General features: G+C 64.0%; 1 protein-coding gene across 3 annotated transcripts in view; it reads right to left on the bottom strand.

Moving 5' to 3' along the window:
- Nucleotides 1-23,287, bottom strand: part of PRDM16 (PR/SET domain 16) — a 199,469-nt gene that overhangs the window by 8,084 nt on the left and 168,098 nt on the right. For 2 of the 3 annotated variants that reach the window (XM_058674429.1, XM_058674435.1), the window contains exons 4-10: nt 15,663-15,797; nt 11,172-11,274; nt 7,102-7,315; nt 5,987-6,134; nt 5,732-5,885; nt 2,728-4,138; nt 1,117-1,204 (exon numbers count right to left, since the gene is read on the bottom strand). In XM_058674429.1, coding sequence (XP_058530412.1) covers nt 1,117-1,204; nt 2,728-4,138; nt 5,732-5,885; nt 5,987-6,134; nt 7,102-7,315; nt 11,172-11,274; nt 15,663-15,797 — 2,253 coding nt within the window. The remainder of the gene's footprint in view (nt 1-1,116; nt 1,205-2,727; nt 4,139-5,731; nt 5,886-5,986; nt 6,135-7,101; nt 7,316-11,171; nt 11,275-15,662; nt 15,798-23,287) is intronic. The other variant, XM_058674432.1, reaches the window with a different exon arrangement.

Genomic DNA, 23,287 nt, shown 5'->3' with positions numbered 1-23,287 from the left:
AGCCCATGGGTGGTAGGTTTCCCCAAGACAGCAAACTCCTGGGCCCCCTGTGGGGGGAGAGGCCAGGGTATGCAGAGGGGGCAGGGCCTGGGCCCCCTCCCCATGCTCTCTGCCCCTGAAATAGGGCACCTCAGCCCCAGCTGCCCATGGGTGGACAAAGCCTCGGTCCCAGACACCGTCGCCCACTCCGGGATCTAGCAGCTGCCGTGAGCTGAGCAGTGTTTGCGGGCAGTCAACGGGTTACAGTAAAAAAAAAGTGGCAAAGACCCCTGGGAATGAGTTGGTGAGTGGAACACGGTGCCAACCTCCGACCCTCGCCAGGGTGCCTGCGGTTCCCACCATTCCTGCTAACCTTGGCACTGTCCAGCCCTTCCCTGGCCAGGCTCTGCACACTGAGGTGGCAACCTCCTGTCCTCAAGTCTGGGAGCAAACAGCTCAAGATCCTTGGGGCCCCTAGAGCTGCGCCCCGAGGCCCTTGCTGAGCCCTGCGCTTTGTGGAGGCCACAGGGGCCAGCACCGTGGGCTGAGGGCGCCTGACCCGGGGCCATTTCGCTGCTCATCGCTCGCCACTGCCCTTCCTCCTGGCTCCTGGCCCACAGGAACGGGCAGTGGGGGTGGTAGTCCCCGGGGGTGGTGGGCGGCAAGACAATGGGCAGTGGTGCCCCACAGGCCTCTCTTGCTCAGCCTGGGTGCGTCCCCGCATCTGGGCTGGCCGCAGCCTATCAGATATTCTCGGCCGAGCTCCCAGCACAAACACAAACGCAGGATGCGCCTGGATGCCTGGCTGGCCCTCTCCAGCCGGGCGCAGAGAAAATGGGGGGAAGTTGTTAGCCGAGCCCGGCGGCCCAGGACACAATGGGGGCACTAAGTTTAGCTGTGAACTCAGCTGGGACACAGGTTCCACAGGGGAAACTCCAAGGCTGGAAACAATGCCCTGGCTGGCAGTACCAGGACCCTCCCGGGCTGGGGACGGCTGCAGGCAGCTCTGAGCAGGGGGCTGGGCCCTGCCCTCCTCCTCCTCAGCCCCCAGCACCCCCACCATGGCATCATGGGGGCCCCCAACCTGCTGGCTGCTTCTGCTCCGGGTGCCACGAGCCCTGTGCTCCGGGGCCTCACCTGGGGGTGGAAGAGCAGTGGTGATGGTCGAAGGTACTTCTCCTTCAGGACACCCACGGGGTCCGCTACCTTCCGCTTCTCCACCCTGCTGGACAGCACCACAGCGGGTTACGTACCCCAGAGCCGCAGCCCCCACAGTCCACGGAGCCCGCTCTGTCCCCTTCACGACAGGCTCTGCGCCCTGGAGTCCCCGGAACCCGCTCTGTCCCCTTCACAACAGTCCCTGCACCCTGGAGTCCCCGGAGCCCACTCTGCCCTCCTCCCGACAGGCCCTGTACCCTGGAGTCCCCGGAACCCGCTCTGTCCCCTTCTCCTGACAGGCCCTGCATGCTGGAGTTCCCGGAGCCCACTCTGCCCTTCTCCTGACAGGCCCTGCATGCTGGAGTCCCCGGAGCCCACTCTGCCCTCCTCCTGACAGGCCCTGCACCCTGGAGTCCCCGGAGCCCGCTCTGCCCTCCTCCTGACAGGCCCTGCACCCTGGAGCCCCAAGAGCTCACTCTGCCTTCCTCCCGACAGGCCCTGTACCATGAGGTCCTCGTTGGCTGTGGGGACACCGGGTACCCAGACACCTGCTGGTCCCACAGACTCGGTGGGATGCCCTCCCACCTCCAAATCCCACCTCGTTCTGCTAGCTGTAGCTTCCAGCTCCCCGCATACTGTGTATGCTTAATACCAGAACCTGGCGCCTCCCCAGGCTGCCCTGTGCCCACTGATTGGTCAGTGCCACGAAGGGGTCCCCACTCCTGCACGCCAACTTCCTTGTCCTCACAGCCCTCGACCCGGGCTCTGTCTGGGGTGACAGGAGTGACTGCTTTGTTCTGACCTGGGGGAGTCACCAGGGCCACCTGCCACAATCAGGTTAGCAGACACCCCGAACTGCCTATTCTAGAATCTTCCCCAGCATCACAGAGAGCCGCCGATCCCAGGGTAAGCATCTCTTGGCAGACACAGCGTTGGCAGGGATGGTGGCTTCTCCCTTGCCTGTCCCCTGATGCTCCCCAGCTTCCCTGCTGGAGGTAACCACCAGCTCCATCCCACATCCCGGCTCTCTCTCCAGGGTGGGAGGAGCCGCCTGGAGCAGGCCAGGTGAGGCCATTGCAGGGGCCCAGGGGGCAAGGACGATGAGCACCCCCTCCCCGAGAGGCACCTGGCAGCGCCCATGGAAGTGGCAGAAGACTCTCCCTCTGGGTGTCCAGGTTGCCCCCTGCAGGCATGGGGCACACGAGTCCCCTCTCCTACAGGCCCAGGCCCACCCAGGCACAAGCCTCTGCTCAGGGCCCCCAGCTCTCCCACATTCGAGGGGGGCTGAAGCCTGCACAGGAATTGGGCAGTGGGGTTTGGTCCTCCCCCCTCTGGATGGCAGACCTGGAAGTTGGACCCTGGGGGGCTGCGAAGGGAAGGAGGCCCTCGGGAAGCCTGGGACCCTGGGGAGGTGGGGGCTGGACCAGGGGAGATGGGGCAGGAAGTAGGGGGCTGCCAGCCGTGGGGTGTCAGTACAAGGGACCTGAGATCCCACCCCAGCCTCCCAGTCGTGACCTTGGCTGGGCTGGCCTGCAGCCCGCAGAGGTGGAAGGAAGGAGGGGTGGCGGGGTGAGGGCAGGTGTGTTATACCTGTAGATGGGGTCCATGAAGAAGGGCGAGGGCTTGGCATAGTGCAGCGAGGGCTGCTGGGGCAGCTGCGCTGGGCACGCCTTGGGCAGCCCCTCGCCGCCGGCTCCCGGCTTTCGCTCGCCATACACGTGGTTCTTGCGTGGCTCCCGGGTGCCCCCATTCTGGCTGGCGCGGGCACGGCTGCCGATACTCAGGTCCAGGGGCTGCTCCTCGCCGCAGGCGGGGACCGAGGGCGCCTTGGGCGTGGGAAGGACGGGCTTGGCGTCTTTGGGTTTGGTGGTGAGGTCGAAGGGGCACTCGGTGCTGGGGCCTCCGGCCTTGAGGGCGTCCCGGGGCGCCTTGGCCTCAGCCTTGACCAGCAGGTTGTGGGCGAGGGCGCGGTCCGTGAAGGGGTAGAGGGAGTGGGGGAAGCTGGGCAGCAGCTGGAAGGGGAAGACCGAGTGGTAAGGCAGCGCGCCCAGCTTCTTCTCCTGCATGCCCATCAGCCCGGGCCCGAAGTACTTCTCGGCGATGGACGCGATGGCCTTGATGGAGTCCCCGGCGGCGCCCGAGGCCGTCAGCAGCTGCTCGTCGGGCGGCGGGAAGAAGGAGTGTTGGGAGTAGAAGACGGGCACCTCGGGCACGCTGTTGGCCATGCCCGCGGGCGCTGGGCCACCTCCGAAGGCCGCTTTGCCCTCGGCGGCCTTGCCCTTGTCACGATCGCTGTCCAGGTCGCTGTCCAAGTCTGAGCCGCTGCCCGTGGTGGTGTCCAGGTCGGTGCCCGTGGTGGTGTTGATGTCCTCGAAGTCACTGCCGTCCGACAGGTCGCTGCTCCTGGCCTTGAACTTCTCCGCCAGCGCCTCCTCCAGGCGGCCTTCCAGCTTCTCCTCGGCCCCCGCGGACGCCACTGTGGTGCCCTGGCTGCTGCTGCCCACTGCCGAGACCAGGGGCAGGGCCGGGTTCCCCAGGGGACTGGGGAGCTTGGCGTCCTGGGTGTGGTTCAGTGGGCTCTTGAGCAGCGGCGTGGGAGGGAGCAGTGGTGGCCGGGGGTACAGCGATGGGGGGAAGATGCCAGGAAAGCCGGGCGTGAGAGCCGGGAAGGCCGGGGGCGCTGCGGAGAAGGGGAGGCTGCCGGGGTGCGGCCTGGAGGGGAAGTACTCCCCGAAGCCCAGGCCGGCGTGGTTGAGGTTCGGGGAGGCCTTTGCCTTGTCCATCACGGGGCCTGGGGTCAAGGGCAGGCCTGGGGCAAAGAGGCCGCCGGGGGTGTAATGGTTCTTGCCCTCGCAGAAGCGCCGGTGCTTGTTGAGGGACGAGGTGGTGCTGAACATCTGGCCGCAGTCCTTGCACTTGATCTGCGTACGGCAGTCGGCGTGCATGCGCTTGTGCCGGCACAGGTTGGAGAACTGCGTGTAGGACTTGTGGCAGACCTCGCCTACAGCATCGCAGGGGAGCAACACAGACGCGCCATGAGATTACCAAGAGAGGGGGACCTGGGGGGCAGCAGGGGACCGGGGCCCGGGAGCAGGCCGATTGTGTGCTCCTGCCCTCCGCTCTCTGTCTGATCCGGCCCCGCGTTTGAACCAGCCTCATGCGGGGTGGGCAACAGGCGCAGCTCCAAGGGGCAGGCGGTGGGAAGCTACAGGTGCCAGGCCTGGGTCGTGGATTGGGGACATCCAATGTGGCGAGGACTAGTTCTAGAACTTGGGTCACCAGTGTGACCCTAGGGGCCCTGACCAGCTGCAGAAGGGCATCTGACCTAATCCCAGGCAGCTTCCTTTGCCCCAGGCTCACCTTCCCCGCTGGGTCCCAAAGGGCAGATTCTGCCAGCAGGTGCAGAGCTGGCTGCCCTGGCTCCTCCAACATTGCCTGGAAGCTGCGGGGCAGCCTCCAGGCCCGGGGGAAGCTTGGGCTGGCTCAGAGGGCGCAGAGGGTGGGCGGTGCACAGCTCTGGCTGCTTCACTGGGCTGAAGGGCTTCATGCTCCAAGGCTCCCAGCTCCAGGGGGTCCACAGTGAACCCCAGGGCCTCAGAGGGCAAGGCCACCGGGCCTGGGGTCAGGAGCTGAGCCCTGGCTCTGGGTCCTGCAACCTGGTCACAGCCAGGTTCCTTCTCTGGGCCAAGGAGTAGCAGGGCCCTGCTCAGTAGGCTAACATAAAGACGCCATGTGCTGAAGCCTGGATGATGACTCAGCAGACTGTATGTGGGAATTGGTGAGTCAGCAAACAGGTGGAAAATGTTGAGTCAGCATCATGTATGTTGGAAATGGTGATGCAGCATCACTCACTGGGGAAGTGATGACTCACACATGACTCAGCACACTGCAGACAGGAGGTAATCACTCCCTGTCCGAAATGGTGACTCGGCACAATGCTTGTGGGAAGTCGTGACTCAGCAGAATGCCCCGCAGATCCACAATCGGTGGTTTTTGAACTTGCTGGGAAGTGTGGCCAAGGTCCCTGGGACCCTGTTTCCTGCCCAGGTTCATTTGCATGCTTGGCCAGTGTCCTAGTCCTGACCTCTGACCACGCTTGTTAGCTCCTCTCACCCCATCAGGCCCTGGTGCCCCCAGGCCCTGAGTCAGTTCTGCAGACCCCCAGGGCTCCCCCTCTTTGTCCCTGTGGGACCCCGGCCCCCTGCCATGCTGCTCCTAGCCTGGTAGGGCTCCAGGCCACGCTGCTGTCCCCTGTTGTCTCCTGGGGCTGCTGCGTGAGCCCCCTGCGGGCAGTGAGTGCTGTATTAGCAGCTGGCCCCAGTCCCTCGAGCAGCACTGGGCGCAGGCAGAACTGCCACAAGCAGACGGGCAGCATGTGGCCTGCCTGGCTGGGGCTCCCTGCTCCTCCAACGTGGTGCTAGGTGGCCAGAACGGCCCTCTCTGCCACCTGCCGTGGGTCTTCAGCCACGCAGGAGGCACAGAGGGAGAGGCGGGGAGCGGAGGTGGGGGCCAGGGAGGAGGGCATGCTTCCCCAGACGCAAGGGCAGAGCCAGAAGGGGGCATGTGCAAGGCGGGCACCAGCAGGGAGACTCACATATGAAGGGCTTGACCGTGCTGTGGATGTGTTTGTGTTGCTTGAGGCCTGAAGACGTGGCGAAGGTCTTGCCACAGTCGGGGCAGGCATGGGCCCGCGCTCCCACGTGCTGCGAGCGGATGTGCCGCTGTAGGTTGCTGGGGTCTGTGAACACCTGTGGGGAGACCGAGGCCATGGGCATGTGCCCCCCCGCCTGGAGCCTGGGTGTCGAGGAGACCCTCCCCCCGGCAGCGGCAGGTGCACACCGCTCGGTACCTTCACGCAGTTTTCACATTCGAAGCGCTTGCCGCTGTCGTGGGACATCTGGTGGCGAATGAGGTTGGATTTCCAGTTGAAGGCTTTGGGGCACTGGTCACACTTGTACTCACGCTCCTCGGTGTGCACGACCATGTGCTGCTCCAGGCTGTACCAGACATGAGGGTCACCGCAGGCCCGCTGCCCGTCACCCCCACCCATGTCTGGACCCTGGGCAGGTAGGAAGTCCCATGGGGATCCAGGAACTAAGCCGGGGTCTGAGAGAAAAGGGGTGAGGGGCTTCGTGCTGCCTGGAGACCCAGGGCTCTTTGATGGGGAGGGGTGTCCTGTGAGACGCAACATGGCGTGGCAGCAGCTGCGGGAGGGGTTGCTCCGCTTGGCTGGGCCGGTGCCCCCTCCCCACTGCCGGGCCTCCCTGTCGGGGGACGCCCTGCTTGTCCCCGTCCCTGGGCTGACCGTTAATCTTCATGAGCAGAGCAGTGCGTATCGCGGCCTGTTAACGACGGGCCCAGCCACCCGTTCCGACCGGAGACGCCCACTGCCGCTCCTCGGGCAAGCGTCTCTCCTGGGTCGCTAATTGAGATTTATGTGTTGATCTAACTGGGACTTGGTCGTGTGCAGCAGCGCCCCCGTGGGGCCTCTGTCGCGACTGGCTCCAACACTTGCTTCTGGGGTGTTGATTCCAGCCCCAGGAGCCGGGGGTGGGAGCCCCTGTGAGTCCCCAGCCACTGGGCGGCCTGACGGGGTCTGACTGTGCCCAGGGGTCCAAGGTGAAGCCGCCCAGAACAGCACTCCATGCCCAGGTCTTCCCTCAGGACCCAGGGCTTCGCCTTTCCCACATGTACACCTGCTCAGAGTGCCAGCCTGGTGTCCCCGCAGCTGCCCAACTACAGTGGCTACCACTATAGGTCTGGAGCTCAACTGCCACGTGAGCCTGGGTGAGGGGGGTCTGCTGTGGCTACTGCATGCTTGCCCCCTTCTCCTGCCCCACACCTGCCCAGCTGTAGGGGCAGGTGGCAGCAGCATACACACTGGGGTGGGTGCACTGCAAGGTGGGGGAACTAGGGTGCTGCGGGCTCCACAGTAGGGGACGGTGGGGAGGGACTGGGCAGCACCTGTACTTGTCCGGGAACATCCGCTCGCAGTCCTTGCACTCGTGGGCCTGCCCGTCGCCGCCCCCGCCGCCGAGGCCTGGAGGCTGCAGCCCCTGGCCCAGGCCCTCGTCCAGTGTGGCCCCCACCACGCCGCACGCGTACTTCTGGTGGCGTCGCAGGTCCAGCTTGGACTGGAAGAGCTCATCACACTCATCACAACGGAACGCAGGCTCCTCTACAGGCGACAGGGCGGGGAGACTGAGACCCACGCTGCCCGCCACCCCCGAGTGCTGCACCCACGCCGGCTGCCCTGCCCCTGGGACGCGGAGACCCCAGGGCCCAAGCCTGGGCAGGCCACAGGACCCCGATCTCAGCATCCGTGGAAACTCGGAGCCATACCGCGCCCCTCCCGTGTCCGAGGCGGCCACCCTGGGCCGGGGGAGGCAGGAAGCCAAGTCGAGTGCTTTGTTTATGAATTAGGAGACGAAAGACGATGGAGCGCCAGCACATATCATAAATTATTGTCATCAAGGTCAAACAAATTAAAGGGGGGGCAGCTATTATTAAGTTTACGAGGCAGCATCCTGACGGCCGTGCCAAGGCAAACAATCGGTCTGTGCTGTAATCCCGGCACGGGCTGGGGCGCCCTGCACCCAGCCTGGCCTCCCCGCCCCTCCTGCCTGCAGCCGGGTGAGCTGGTGCGCGTGTGCGGGTGCGTGTGTGCGTGTCTGTGTACATTGGCCCGCAGCGTAACTGGTGTGCATGTGCTACTGCGTCCACAGGCGTGTGTTCCCATGTGTAGCTGCATGTTACATAGGCGTGCTTTCTCCACATGCTTACGCAATACATACGATTAGTGCATGTCTCTGGAATGTGCATGTAGCATGTGCTCGCATGTTCATGCGCACACGCCAACATGTGCACCATGTGAACACACGTGAACATGCATGTAATGGGAGCCCACATGTGTGTCCTCACACAATGTGTTCATGTGTGAGCACACGTGCATACACACATGTTGCGTGTGTGAAGGCAAAGGGCTGGCCCAGTGCCCAGCACCGCACACATCACACACTGGGGCTGCACTTGGCTGGAGGTGGGGGCTGGGGCAGATGGAAGACGGGGTCCCCTTCTGGCTCCCTGCAGGTGTGGCTGTGGCTGTAGGGTCTCCAGGCCCTAAGGAGAGGCTGAGCTGCTTGGCACCCTGGCATGATGAGAGCTCTGGGGAGAACCAGAAGGTTCCTGAGGCTGAAGGCCCAAGTGCCAGCTACCCCGTCTGCTACGGGAGCCCGCCTGAGGTGAATGGGCCTCTGACCCAGCTTCCTGAAGCCATGAGGTGAGTGGGGCCTCAGTGGCCTCATGGTCACCAGGCCCTGGCATCCTGGCTTTGCCTGCTGGCCTGAGCCTGTGCCCCCCAAAAAGCGCTTGTTTGGGGGGACATGTCTGGCTCCACCTGCTCTGTGTACACAGTGGGGGCGCCCCCCAGATGGAAGACCCAGAAAACAGTCTGGGTAAGGTTGGCTGGGGCTGGTGCAGGTTTGGGGCCAAGGAGGCGGGGTGGGGGAGGTCAAGGAAGTAGCAGGTTACTGTGTGAGTTGCGGGGAGCCCCCCAAGTTCCCACTGGGGGAAGCAGCAGCCACGGGGGCTGAATCGGGGCTCTCCCTGCCATAGTGTCTTGTCAATTCAGCCTGATTTTTGTTTTCTCCACCTAAGAACAATCACAGAACCTGAGCTTGGAAAACAAAGTCTGACCTGGCCCCGCCCACAGCAAGTGCTCCCGGTGCCAATTCAGGACCTGGGCCTACATGGACGCCCAGTCCACTCTCCCACCTCCGAGGGCGCACAGGACCCATCTGAGCCTTAGCCACCCCCTGGGGGGTGAGCATGCAGGGGTCGTGGCTGGCCAGGGGTCGGCACCCCGTGCTGAGGACGGCTCCCATGGCCCATCTCTGCTTGCCCCCTCACGGCCCCCTGCACCTGCCCTGTCTTCTCTGGGGATGGAAGGGCATCGGGCATGCTATCTTGCTCAAAAGAAAAGCATGCTTGAACGGAAATGGTTTTCTTTATTTTTCCCCCAAGCGCAAGAAGTTCTCCTGAAAAGGACCTGTCTCGGCACTCTGCGGCGGGAGTTGAACAGCCACCCAAAGCCTGGGGTGACAGCGCCCGCCAGAGGCCACTCCACGCTGTGACTCAGCTGTCGGCAAATGGGGACTCCATACTCACTGTGGGTGCCCCAGCCAGGCAGCCAGCGGGGCTCTGTGCCCTCGCCCCAGGCACACAAAGCAGCTGTTGGTGCTCTGGGGGGCACAGACCCTGCTGGCCACCCGGCTGGGTGGAAGGTGCGCCTGCCACCTTGCCCAGCACAGCCTGGGTGGGACATGTGAATCCCCAAGCTTGCCACGTGCCTCGAGTCCCAGGAATGTCCAAGAGGTTGGCATCCACGGGCTTTGGGCCTATGGCACCGACGTGTCAATGTGCCAAGCTCCCTGCCCCCTTCCCTGCATGCGGAGAGCCTGGCTGCACGTAGATGAGGCTGCGATAAAAGATTTTTTTATGATAATTATCTTCGTGAGGAACATTTTTGCATTTTCTTTCTGTTTGATTCAGAGTTTAACTGAGCAGGCTGTGTGGGGGAGAGGGGGCTGGCGAGGAGGCAGTGAGGCAATCTTGACAAGAAAAGAGTGAAAAAGTCAAATATTTGATGCAGGGCGATTATGTGCGGGAGGCAATTAGCCCACAGCGTTGCTGGATTATTAGGAAAATGTAGACACGGGTGAGTTCATACGGCGGCTGGGGGGGGGGCTGGGGCACAGCGATGGTTCCTTAAACCCTTGGAAGAAAGGAATTCCGTTACGCACGTGAAGTGCGGCGTGCCGGTGTGGGGTTAAGTAGATTTATCTTTGGGGTGCTCCCGCGCTATCCGAGAGGCACGGCTCCTTGCAACAATTATTTTAAAGGCAACGAGATCTTCCTCCTGCGACTCCCATCGTCCCGTTTATTTTTCTTTTTCTCCACAGCCCTAATTAGAACCAAACTCTGGAGGAGCACTCAGACACGGCCCGGCTGGCAGTGTGTCCCTGGACAGGGTGGTGGCGTGAGCTGGGGGAGGGCCCGGCTGCTGAGCCACACTGCGGGACCAGGGGCTGCCTCGGGGCCCAGGGCTCGGCTTCCTCGCTGCTCCCCACGCCCAGCAGGGCCAACGTCGCAAGGCTGGCTGTGAGACTGGCAGCTCATGTGGACGGTGGTGTGCCAGGCAGAGCGGCACACATTCGGAGAGAGGAGGGAATGCCGGCTGCTGCCTTTGTCTGCCGTGAGCAGGAGGGGAGCCAGCGTTTCGTTCATGTGGGGTCTCCTCCTCCAAGGAAAAGACGGTTGGTGCAAGGTTGGGACTGGGGAGGCCGGTGGCCAGGGACAGGAAGTGGGGCGGCCAGAACCCCAAGCCCCTGGCGAGACACATTTCTACCGGTGGAGCAGGAGCAGTGTGTGTCAAGTGGGATGGCAGGCGAGCAGCCCCAGGAGCCATCCTCGGAGTTCCGGGGCACCAGCAGCGCCCACCTGTTCTCCCCATAGACAGCGGGACAGGGATGGTGTTCCTCCTGACACTTCCACGTGCCCCACCCTCATGGGGCTTGGCCTCTGAGGTGAGACCCACGTGGCTCACAGCCAGCGAGCTCAGGGATGGCCCTTAGCCTCCTCTCCCCACCCCCACTCAAATGATGTTCACAACCCCGCTTTGGGTCTTGCTTTGGTGCTGAGGTGAGCAGGGGACAGTGCCCTGGCTGGTCCCAGGACTAACAGGGCTGACGCACTTCGTAAGCAGAGGGAAGGCTTATGGAGTGCAAGCCACTTCTGGGGTCTGTGCCACAAGGGCAGCTTGCACACTCCTGCCTTGGGAAAAGGCTGCTGTGTGTTCCTTCTCTAAGTCTGCGACGTCCCCCTTCATTGTCTGTAAGCATTCCCTGAAGGCCTCCCCACCCCCAGGAGCCCGGGTGCAGCTCCCAGCACTGGGGCCTCTCAGGGAGGGACGCCTGGGCACCTGTCCCGCTGTCCCAGGCCTGAGGTGCTCCCAGTGGGTGGAGTTAGGGTCTTACCATCAAGAGCTGGTGGCACTGCACCCAGGGCATAGGCGCCTTCCCTCCCATGCACCAGCAGCTCCTCACCCGGCTCGATGTCCTTGATGACCTTGTAGTAAATCTGGGGAGCAGAAACCAGGAGGGAGGTGAGCACAGCCGCAGAGACCACGCCTCCCTGTGGCTGCTGAGACCACGCCCCTGCAGGCCGCAGAGACCACGCCTCCCTGTGGCTGCTGAGACCACGCCCCTGCAGGCCACTGAGACCACAACTCCCTGTGGCTGCTGAGACCACGCCCCTGCAGGCCACTGAGACCACAACTCCCTGTGGCTGCTGAGACCACGCCCCTGCAGGCCGCAGAGACCACGCCTCCCTGTGAATGCTGAGACCACGCCCCTGCAGGCCACTGAGACCACGCCTCGCTGTGGATGCTGAGACCACGCCCCTGATGAGGGCTCCCTCCTCTGCTGCTGGTCCTGTCTGAAGGCACCTGGACTTTCAGCTGAGACACGGCCCTGGGAGCTCCGGGAGGATGATAGGATGTGCTGGGGACGCAGAGAGGGTGTGCAGGGGGCAGGGAGGGTGTGCAGCGGGCAGAGAGGATGTGCAGGGGGCAGGGAGGGTGTGCATGGGGCAGGGAGGGTGTGCAGGAGATGCAGAGAGGTTGTGCAGGGGGCAGGGAGGGCGTGCAGGGGGCAGAGAGGGTGTGCAGGGGGCAGGGAGGGCGTGCAGAAGGCAGGGAGGGCGTGCAGGGGGCAGGGAGGGCGTGCAGGGGGCAGAGAGGGTGTGCAGGGGGCAGGGAGGATGTGCATGGGGCAGGGAGGGTGTGCAGGGGGCAGGGAGGGTGTGCAGGTGCAGGGAGGGTGTGCAGGGGCAGGGAGGGCATGCAGGGATGCAGAGAGAGCGTGCATGGGGCAGAGAGAGCATGCAGGGGGCAAGGAGGGCGTGCAGGAAGCAGGGAGGGCGTGCAGGGGCAGAGAGGGTTGCAGCGGGCAGGGAGGGTGTGCAGGGGGCAGAGAGGGTGTGCAGGGGATGCAGGGAGGGTGTGCAGGGGGCAGGGAGGGTGTGCAGGGGATGCAGGGAGGGTGTGCAGGGGGCAGGGAGGGTGTGCAGGGGGCAGGGAGGGTGTGCAGGTGCAGGGAGGCTGCAGCGTGGCTGGTCAAAGCGAGTCTGACACCAGTACCTCCAGGCTCCCTGTGTTTGCATCAGGACTCGGGCACAGACCTCCTTGGGGGACTGTGGCGTCCGTGCACACCGTGTGGGCACTGTCCGCCACACAAGGCCTGGGTTGATGGCCTTCCTGTCACTCACAGGCTAAGGGGCAGTGGTTGCCTGAAGCCAGGAGGGGAGCGGAAATTAGCTCTGGGACGAGAAACCCTCGTTGCTGGCACCCTCCCTGGAGACCCCTACTGCAGCCCACGGGAGCGACCGGGGCGGGCCAGGCAGGCTGACTCTCTGTAACAGGGCATCAACTGTCTGCCCAGTGCCCGGTGCTGACAGGGCTAGAAGTTTCCGTTTGGGGTGAGCCCCTTAAAGGCCGAGTTTACTGGCCCCATAAACGCCACTCTAAATGGCTTTTAAAACAAGTCAGCTGCCAACAGGCCAACTGGACTGGGGACGAGCCCAGGCCGCAGCTACCGCCTCATGCAGCAGGGCCCCTCGCGTGCCCGGGACCTTGGACAGAGGCAGCTCCGTGCAGCTTTGGGACCAGCCCGCAGGCCATGGGCACAGGTTGTGCTGTCTGGGCTGTGGCTCCTGGCCATGCGTGGGGGCACATTGGTCGCTGGCATGGGGTAGCCACCACCTTCTGTTGCATGGGAAGACCCTTTCCCGGGCATCCCTGGGGCTGCCCTGGTGCCTCCCTGTCCCGCGGGTGGAAGCTCAGCTGGCTTATCTCTGCCGAAATCTGTTGTTTTGCTGCACCATGGTGTCTAGCACAAGGTCAAGTCGGCCCCCCACGTCCTCCACAGCTGGCACCAGGACTGACCTGGGCATGGCAGTGTGCCAGCCCTGTTCCTTGCCCAACTCCCGCCCTGGGGTGGCTGCTCCCTGCGTGGGAGACCCATTCCTTCCTGGGCCCCCAGATGGGGCTGGCAGTGACAGATTTACCGATGCCTGGCCAGCTCCCGGGGTGGCGGAGGAGGGTGTCAGAGGGCCATTTCCAGGCCCACAGGGTAAGCTTCTCATTCCCAGGAAGTTTTCCAAGATGCACCACGGTCCGAGTCTTGGTCTCCACACGTGTGCGCACCTTCAGCGCGCCTCCACGGCCCCATCCCCGACACCGGCATCCCCCAGCCCTAGAGGAGGCGATGTGACGTGAGCGAGGACTAGCCCTGTCCCCTGCTGTGGCCCTGTCTCTGGCTCTTCCTGAATGCAGGCACCATGTGCCTGTGCCTCTGGTTCCAGATTAACTCACACCTGCAGGAGGAGGGACCCCCTAGGTGGGCCGTGAGCTCTGCGTTTTCCAGAACAGATGGTCTGAGATGATGGCCAGGGAGGGGAGTGGGGCTGGCACCCAAAGCAAGGGGCGGCTTCTGCTTGCTGAGGCTGAGACGATAGGGAAATGAAAGTGCCCCGTGCTGTTGGCTTGACACCTGCTGGCATCCACCCGCCAGCCAGGGCTCTGTGTGGCTGTATGGGTCCTGTGCTCTGGCTGCCCCAAGGAGAGATGGACTGAGGCCGGGCCTGCCCACTGTGGGCTCCGCGTGAGTCCGGAAAACCACAAGTCACCTTTGAGGTGACAGCGCAGCCGGGAGGAAGTTCACAGCCTGGGCTGTGGGACCCGTCGGGTGGGCACCGGGGGCCACAGGCCAGGGGCCTCTTGGGGCTGGGCAGGAGCATCCAGAGGCCTCCATGTGGGTGAGGGCTGGGGGTCGTTAGCCCCCCATGGCCCTGTGTTCCACCACTGTGCGGGTGACACAGTCCCTGGAGAAGTGGGAGTCTGAGGTGGAGCAGTACAAGGAGCCTGGGGCACCCAGCCTCCCCACGCTGGCACGGGGGGTCAGGGAGGGGCCACGCATGGACGCCAGTCACTTGTTCTTGTGTCTGTGCCTGCCAACGGTGTCGCGGAGCGGGAAAGCTGGCCATCCCCCATTCTCAGGCAGGAGTCTGGGGCCTTGAAGTGAAGTTGGGGACCATGGGGAGTGGAGGGTTAGGGGTGTGTGCCCCCAGAGCCTGCAGAGTGCATAGGGCCGGAGGCCCTGTGATGACCAAGGAGGCCCTGGCTTCCCCTTCTCCGACTTGGGTTCTCTCCCCAGGGCCCAGACCGTGGCCATGTCCTGGCTGGCACCCCCGATGATGGTTCCAGCGGGGATCTCAGGCCCGCCCATGCTGGCAGCTCAGCCAGTGGGTGGGGGTCCGGGGTGAGGACAGTGGTTCCAGAACACTCCCTCACCCCCGCCCCAGCCTCCTCTGGCCTCTGGCGCATTGAGCAGCACCCTTCCCCAAGAACCCGGCCTTCAAGGATCTGTGGTTTCTTGCTCCTATTTCTGGAACTAGTTTCTTGTCCCTCCATAGAGGGTCCCCATGGCTGGCCCCCACGGTTAGCCCCAGGCAGCCAGGGCCCACGGCCACCTCTCTCCCTTTCTGGAAGGTTCTCCCTGCACAGGTGTCTGTGGGGCTTCAGGCGGCGGTTTCGCAGGTTATCCTTGAAGTTTCCATCTCATGATTAACCGAGGGAAAGCACGCGCATGAATCGCTCATCGACCTTTGGTGGCTGGAGTTCAGAAGCCGGGATTTTTGGATGAGCAGTGAGGTGCCCGGGAACTTCTCCCTCTCCCCCAGTAGGGGCTCCTCCAGCCTGTGTGGGCTCCCGGAGGCTGCCATGTGGCTTCAAGTCAGAGGCGCCTCTGGAGGGCAGCTGTCCCCGTGGCGGGGCCAGGGCTGGGGTCTCCCGTGGTGGGGCCAGGGCTGGGGTCTCCCGTGGGACACCTCTGTGTCCTGGACTGCTTCCTGTGTGACAGGGACTGCGTGGGCTCTGTGCCTTTCCTGATGCGACTTGCTCCTTGGGAGCTGGGCCACCTGCTGCTGTCTGCACGGCTGGGAGGGAAGGCGGCCTCGGCCTTGGCGGGTGCCAGGATGCAGGGAGCGTGTGGGGTGAGGGCCTCGGCCCCAGTCTGCCCAGCAACCACTCGTCCTCCCTGCCGGGGAGCCTGGGGCCCATGTGGGGTTCACACCACCTGGTGTTCCCTCCAGGGAAGGGGGCTACACAGTGGACGGGGCCATGCTGCTGATAGGTCAGTCCACTTGTGACCGGGGTCTCGGGGCTGTGGCCGGGGCTGACCCCTTGTTGAACTTAACAGCTTCCTTCAGAGATGTCCCGTGGGGACACTCCTGTGCTCCTGGGCACGGGCACCCTGCCACGCAGACCCCTGCTTGCTCCTTCTCCATGCAAACTGGCCACTGCCAGCCTCGGCCAGGACTGTGGCCACAGCCTCCCGTGAGGCCTTCGCAGGGCAGGAGGGGGCCTGCGGCTGCGGCACCCCAGTCGCTCCAGGGTCTCTCCGACCTACCTGCTCGTTGATCTGACACATGGTGAGGTTCTGGTCATCACAGGAGCAGGCCACGCGGATGTACTTGAGCCAGCTGCCCGCCGCCGCGTGCCGGGCGTCCAGGAACTTGTCAGTGCCCAGGTCCTCGGAGATCTGCTGAGGGTGGAAGAGAACCTGGACTCAGGGTGGCTCGTGCGCCCGATGCCCGCGCCCTGCCTAGCCTCAAGCGCTCCCGACCGCCCTGCCCTGCCCACGCCGGGCGCCTCTGGGAGCCTCGAGGGGGGGCTCTGCTCACCAGGCAGGCCCCTGCCCTAGCCAGGCGGCATGCGCCTCAGGGCTGCCCAAGCTCCCAGGAAGAGGAAGCTCAAGCAGAGCCTGAGAGCGGCACTTTTGAAGGTGAAGGTGTTGCTGGGGTGTGTGACTGCTCACGGGCCTGTGAGTGTGCGTTTGAACTTCTGTGTGTTTGCACGGCGTCCAAAAGCAACAACAGCCGAGTTCCCAGATGCCCAGCAGCGAGTGAATGCCCGGTGCTCCCCACTGTGTCTCCCGCATTTCTGTGGCCACCGCCAACGGGCACGAGGGCCAGCTGCTGGCCTCAGCTTCTCTGATTTGTTGCCACCCTGGCCTCTAGGAGGGTCGCTTGGAGCATGGCCGGACCTGCTGTGCCACGGGGTGGTTGCAGCTGGAGTCCACCCTTGGCTGCCTGCCTGCTCAGGTCAGCCCCTGGGTCCATGGTGCTGCAGAACTCCCCAGGCTGCCCGGCCCGGCCTGGCCCAGCAGTGGGACGGAGAGTGTGGGTGCTGGCAGGGGTAGTTGGTGGGGCAGCACTGAGGTCCAGGTAGGTAAGTGGGTCTTGGTGGGCAGGTGTGTCCAGTTGAACATGTGTGTCCATGTGGGCAGGCATGTTTTGTGAGCATGGGCAGGTGTGTAGGTGGGCGGCCCCCTCCAGGTGGGCAAGCATAATGGAATTAAGGAGTCAGAAGCCCTAGCCAAGTCGGGCTGGGGACAGTGGTCAACCAAAGCCCGTGAGGTTGGCTGTGGCTTCGTGGGTCTCCATCCTGGAGTGGGAGGGGTCTCTCCTCTTTCTGCCTGCTCTCTCTAACCATCACCAACAAATGGTGGGGGGCTGCCCACTAATGGTGGGCAGTGGGGCCCTAGAGTGTCAGGCATAGCAGATTTGGCTATGTGCAGGCAGGCCTGGCCCCCAGGACTCATTGTGGCTGCAGGTAGCAGTGGTGGCGGGGTGCTGCCCGCCTCCTCGGCTGGGCTCTGTGCCCATGGGCACGCGACAGTCCTTCAGCCGGGTCTCCTGCACGTTCCCCAAGGACAGGTGAGTCCCACGCTCCCAGGCCTGGCACACTACCCGACATGGTACAGGCTTTCCCCGGACAGGGGGGTCCCTCCTGCCCCTTCCAGTGCCTGCCATGCTGCTGCGGTGGGCTGCAGGGAGGTGCTGCAGGCCCCTGTGGGCCCTGGCTGCGGTGTGCTACAGTGGGCTGCAGGGAGGTGCTGAAGACCCCCCGGGTGCTGGCTGCGGTGGGCTGCGGGGAGGTGCTGCAGGGAGGTGCTGCAGGCCCCCCTGACGCTGGCTGCGGTGGGCTGCGGGGAGGTGCTGCAGACCCCTGTGGGCCCTGGCTGCGGTGGGCTGCAGGGAGGTGCTGCAGGCTCCCCGGGCCCTGGCTGCGGTGGGCTGCAGGGAGGTGCTGCAGGCCCCTGTGGGCCCTGGCTGCGGTGGGCTGCGGGGAGGTGCTGCAGGGAGGTGCTGAAGGCCTCCCGGGCCCTGGCTGCGGTGGGCTGCGGGGAGGTGCTGCAGGCTCCCCGGGCCCTGGCTGCGGTGGGCTGCGGGGAGGTGCTGCAGGCCCCTGTGGGCCCTGGCTGTGGTGGGCTGTGGGGAGGTGCTGTAGGCCCCCAGGGCGCTGGCTGCGGTGGGCTGCGGGGAGGTGCTGCAGACCCCTGTGGGCCCTGGCTGCAGTGGGCTGCAGGGAGGTGCTGCAGGCTCCCCGGGCCCTGGCTGCGGTGGGCTGCGGGGACGTGTTGCAGGCCCCCCGGGTGCTGGCTGCGGTGGGCGATGCCTCCGCTCACTAGGGCGGCTGATTATCTCAGCCACGGGAAGGAGAGGCTAGGCCACCGAGCACGTGCTGCCCAGGAGCCAGGTGTTCTCTCTGTCCTGTCCATCACACAGGCCCTGCCCCAGAGCTGCTCCTGCGACCTGCCGTGGACACAGGGGTGCTCACTTGGCCTGATTTCTGTGGCTGGGGTCCCGTCTCTCCACACGAGCAGCTGAGTAGCAAGGCATGGAAGGTACTGTAAGTTCCTAGCCATCGAGTGTGTGCCTGTGTGCCCTTGTATGTAGGCTGTGTGTACATCTCGCATGCGTGTGCATACATGGCCCTCAGGGGGCCTGGTGCAATGGCACAGTGGCTAAATCCTCACCTTGTATGTGCCGGGATCCCATACGGGTGCCAGTTCATGTCCTGCCTGCTCCCCTTCCCACCCAGCTCCCTGCCTGTGGCCTTGCGAAAGCAGTCGAGGACGGCCCAAAGCCTTGGGACCCTGCACCCACGTGGGAGACCCTGAAGAAGCTCCTGGCTCCTGGCTCTGGATCAGCTCAGCGCTGGTCACCTGGGCAGTGAACCAGTGGATGGAAGATCTTTCTCTCTGTCTCTCCTGTGAATCTGCCTTTCCAATAAAAACAAATAAACTGTTTTTTTAAACAGTGTTCTTCAGGAGGTTAAGAGGCAACCAGTGTGTTCTGGAAAAATAAGAACCCACCCAATGAGGGAGTGATCCCGGGGCAGCACTGGGAGCCCTCCCGCCTGCCCCGCATTCATTCTTGTGCACTGAGCCTTTGACCCATCTTCATAGGGGTAAGGACACCTGCCCTGCCCTGCCCTGGCAGCCTGCTCCGTGGGACAGCCACCACCCTGCCAGGGTAGCTACCCCGCCCTGGGAGGCCTTGCCTGGTTGGGAATCTTGTGTGGACAGACACACTAGACCCTCACCAAAGGAGCCTCTCATGTGGCGCCCTGGAGGAATCTGAACATCTCTGTCCACGGCTGTCCCCCCTGGGTCAGGTGAGCAGATACAGCTCCTGCAAGCACACCTGGACATGCACACACCCGCATGAGGACATGCCTGTACACGGACACGCCTGCACATTGAAATGCCTGCACATGGCCACACCCGCATGAGGACACACCTGTATGTGGACACACCTGTATGTGGACACACCTGCACATGGACACACCTGCACATGGACATGCCTGATGAGGACACACCTGCACATGAGCCCATCCCATGGCTGTGTTCTGGAGACTTGCGCTGTCCCTGTCATCCAGGCCGCCCTGCCTGGCCCAGGCCTTCAATCTCCCTCCAGGCATTCCCACTGCCCAGGATGGCCCAGTCCTCACCCCTTGTACCCTGGCCAGTGCTAATTTTCTCCCAGGTAGACTGCAGGCACCCAGCACCAAGGTGGCTCTGGGCCAGGGGAGGCTGCAGGCATAGCCTCACGTGGCTTGCCCACTGGAGCATGGTGTGTCTGGGCTATTGCTGATTTGGGCAGTGCAAAGCAGGCTACAGCCATGCCTGCCTCTGCTTCCCGCTGTCCTCACAGCCCGGTGACCAAGCTGGGGCCTTGGGACTCAAGCCATGAGTCTGCAAGGAGCGGGGCTGGAGGCTGTGGGGTGGGCTGTCCCCACTCCGTCTTCCAGAACATGGGCTGCAGATCCTTGACTCTGGAGCTGAGCTGCTGGCTGAGCTGAGCTCCCGGAGGGAGGGGCTGTAGTCCAGATTTGCCAAGGAAACCATCCTCCTGTCCATCGCCCCCACTGTGCCTTGCCCCGAACCCTGCCAGCTCCACCGGCTCACAAATCACCCTCATTAGAAGTGCTAAGTGACCAGGCGATGTGATGGGAAAATTCCCCTAAGCGTGACCATTTTCTCTGCACGTGGCCTGAGGGCTCCTGTTCTCATTGGCGGCTCTCTGCTGGCCCGGGCCTGTGACGTCCAAGGGCAGGCAAGGCCAGCAGCGGATCTATCTGGGGGGGTGTGGGCCGGAAAGCCAAGACATCCATCGTCAGGTCGCCTAATGGACCCGGAGCCTGCTTCCTGGGCTGTCCCGAGGCTCTCGGGAGTCCGTGCATGCCGGAAGCCTGGCAGCCAGCATTCAGCCCCATCACTGCTCCCTGCAGGCTGACCCAGAGCCGTGAGCCCCAGCTGTGAGCTGTGTGGTCTCTCCTGCCTGCACACACACATGTGAACACACGTGAACACACAAGCACACACTGGGTTGTGCATGGCCTCCATGCGTGGCTGACATGGAAAGTCCATTCTAGTGCTTGGGGGAGAGGAGGCGTTCTGGAAACACCTCTGAGGGCAGGAGATGGAGGGGGAGGGTGGCGGGAGGGAGGGCTGGCAGAGGCTCCTGCAGGAACCACAGGAGACAGGGCGCTTACTCTCTTCAGTCCAGAGAGAGGCTGGAAATCCACACACTTTACCTAAGCTGTGTTTCCTGACTTCTGCATGCCCTGGGCGCACTCTCCACCACCCACAACGCCCCGGGAGCACTCTCAGGCAGATCAGGTTCCACCAGAGCCCCGAGCGTGAGCAGATGAGTGGCCAGCATAGCAAGCAGAGGCCCCTGCTGCTGCTCCAACCACCCCCACTCCCGAACACAGTCTCCGCAAGATGCCAGAGGGCCAGGCTCTCCACGCGGGGCCAGCTGCTCCTGCGTGCAGTCCCGCAGGGCTCATGCAGGCTCAGGATGCAGTCCCTTGGCCCCTGTCACTTGTCCTGCTTGCCAGCAGGGCCCCCTGAGAGTGAGCCCCCAGCACCCCCAGTCCCCTCACCTGCTTCTGTGGCTTTGGCCAGGTGTTTGCCCCAAGAACTGAGATGGGATTTCGACTGTGGTGAAGGTGATGAGAGCCAAGGGCAGGCATGTTGCTGGCCACAGCATCCTCTGGCCCTGGCACCTACTGTGACGGGCCTCTGACCGTCCCACCTGTGACGGGGCCTCTGTCCTCTCCTGCGACGGGCCTCTGACCGTCCCACCTGTGACGGGCCTCTGACCGTCCCACCTGTGACGGGCCTCTGTCCTCTCCTGCGACGGGCCTCTGACCGTCCCACCTGTGACGGGCCTCTGACCGTCCCCTCTTGCGACGGGGCCTCTGACCGTCCCCTCCTGCGACGAGGCCTCTGACTGTCCCCTCCTGCAACGGGGCCTCTGACTGTCCCACCTGTGACGGGGCCTCTGTCCCCCCCGTGATGGTGCCTCTGACCGTCCCATCTGTGACGGGCCTCTGACTGTCCCCTCCTGCGACGGGGCCTCTGACTGTCCCCTCCTGCGACGAGGCCTCTGACTGTCCCCTCCTGCGACGGGGCCTCTGACCGTCCCCTCCTGTGACGGGGCCTCTGTCCTCTCCTGCGACGGGCCTCTGACCGTCCCACCTGTGACGGGCCTCTGACCGTCCCCTCTTGCGACGGGGCCTCTGACCGTCCCCTCCTGCGACGGGGCCTCTGACTGTCCCACCTGTGACGGGGCCTCTGTCCCCCCTGTGATGGTGCCTCTGACCGTCCCATCTGTGACGGGCCTCTGACTGTCCCCTCCTGCGACGGGGCCTCTGACCGTCCCACCTGTGACGGGGCCTCTGACCGTCCCCACCTGTGATGGGGCCTGTCCCCCACCTGTGACCTCTGAGATCCCACGTCAGAGCCAAGGGGACGCTGGCTGCATGTGCTGTGTTCACGGGAATCACCCCTGGGGGTTCCCACACTGATGCCCCCAACCCGCACCTGCTCTTGTGTGTGGCTGAGTTGGGTCCTGTCAGTGTCCTGTCCTTCAGGGCTGGTCCTGCCACTGCTGGGTGGCGTGGGTGTTTGACACCCAGGCCACCAGCGCAGCAGCACCTGGGCTGTTCACAGGGTTCCCCGAGGCCCAGAGGCTTGGCACATCTCCCAGCTCACTGTTCCATGTTCAGGTCATTCCTGCTGCCCCTACCCCTGACCCTGCTCACTGGGCCAGGCTCACGGTCTCAACTCTGGGCCTTCAAAAGGCGCCGGAGTGACCCCAGGCAGTTGTGTGGCCATGGTTGTGTCTTCCGCCCAGCCCAGCAGCCCTGAAGTGGTTTGAGTACTGAAGGACCATTCAGTTTTGCAAAGCAGCATGCGACAGGCCGGGTCGGGGCAGGCGGCCCGGGCCTGGGGTTTGCACAGCGAGGCCTCAACACTAAGCCGCGGTACTTCTGTTTTGTTTTAGTTTCTGAATTTAAGAAAGATTGCCAAAAAAAAAGGTCCCCAAACCTCAAACCAAAGGCTGTGGCTGGGTCGGTGCCGGGGAGGTGGCCCTGGGCACTGTCTACAGGAAGTGGTTTCTGCGCCCTGAGGCAGAGCCTCGGGTGGGTGTCACATTCATAACTTTTCTCTGGCCACTGTGAAGGTGAGAAACTGCACAGCTTATGCACACGGCAGCCCACAGCGGAAGCGGGGGGAGGGGGTCCCCACAACGGCCGAGCCCAGGCAGCCGGAATGGGCCAGAGAGGAGCCGTGGGAAGCAGGCCTGGGGAGGCCCAGAGGGTTCGCTGTCGGGCATGCGCCCAAGTATGCAGCTGCGTGGCTGGCCGGCCTGCCCGCCCAGCTCCGTCCCCTGTGGCAGTGGTGCTGCCCACGGGCCCAGGGCATTGAGGTCCTCGGGCCCTGCCAAGCCCCATCAGTTCATGGCCATGGCAGGCTGCACACGCGGCGCCACCTCCAGGTGGACTTTCAGGAGACTGGAGTCAGGCACTCGAGCTGGGAGTGGCTCAGGCACCCCTGACTCCCTGGAGAGGTCAGCATTGCCACAGAAGCAGCTCTCACGGTGCCTGCCCAGTGCAGGGGCAGTGCCTCCCCCTCCCAACCCGACTGCCCTGTGGGCTGCCGGCACCGCAGTCACCACAGGCTCGTCCTTAGGCTCTCCACTGAGCCGCTGGGCGCTGCCGCCCCTCCTGGAGCTGCCACGTGACAGCCGCGTTTGTGCACGAAGCAGCAGAAAGTACCAAGGGCCTGCGTCCGCCAGGACCAACACCACGCAGCCCGTCTCCTCCTGCCTGCTCACCTCTCCCCTACTCGCGGATGGCGGCCACGGGCAGTGCAAGTTTCTCCAGAGGCTCTCCCAGAATGATTGTTCACTCAGCACCCACTGCTTGCCTCCATGAGGGCGTGGGTGACCGGATGGGCTTGGGAGTAGATGGATGGAAGGATGCATGGATGGGTAGATGGAGGGGTGGGGGCTCTGTTCCTCCCATCTGCCAGATACTCCTGACTCCCCCAGCTTCTCACAGTGAGAACTAAGGCAGGAGCTCTAGAAGTGCTGAGCACCAAGGGGCGTCACCCCAGACCCTCATCGGGAGCCCCTACCCTGGGGACACTGAGATTCCGCCCTGCACCACACTGACAACATTGGGCTGTGACCGCTGGCTGTCACTTCCTTTTCTCATACATAGACAGGGCTCTGGGGGGGGGGGTCTTCTGGAACATTCTAGGCACTGGCAGACAGTGGATGCTCAGGGAGCACCTGCTGAGCAGATGGTAAACCGAGGCACGCAGGCACATTGGGGCTGTGGCTGTTGTCCCAGGGCCCAGCCTGAGCGCGATCCTGCCGAGCTGAAGCTGCA

The sequence above is a fragment of the Ochotona princeps genome, chromosome 2, assembly GCF_030435755.1.
Source record: "Ochotona princeps isolate mOchPri1 chromosome 2, mOchPri1.hap1, whole genome shotgun sequence".
Taxonomy (NCBI): domain Eukaryota; kingdom Metazoa; phylum Chordata; class Mammalia; order Lagomorpha; family Ochotonidae; genus Ochotona; species Ochotona princeps.
The sequence above is the reverse complement of the archived record's forward strand: the minus strand, read 5'-3'. Positions and strand labels throughout refer to the sequence as shown.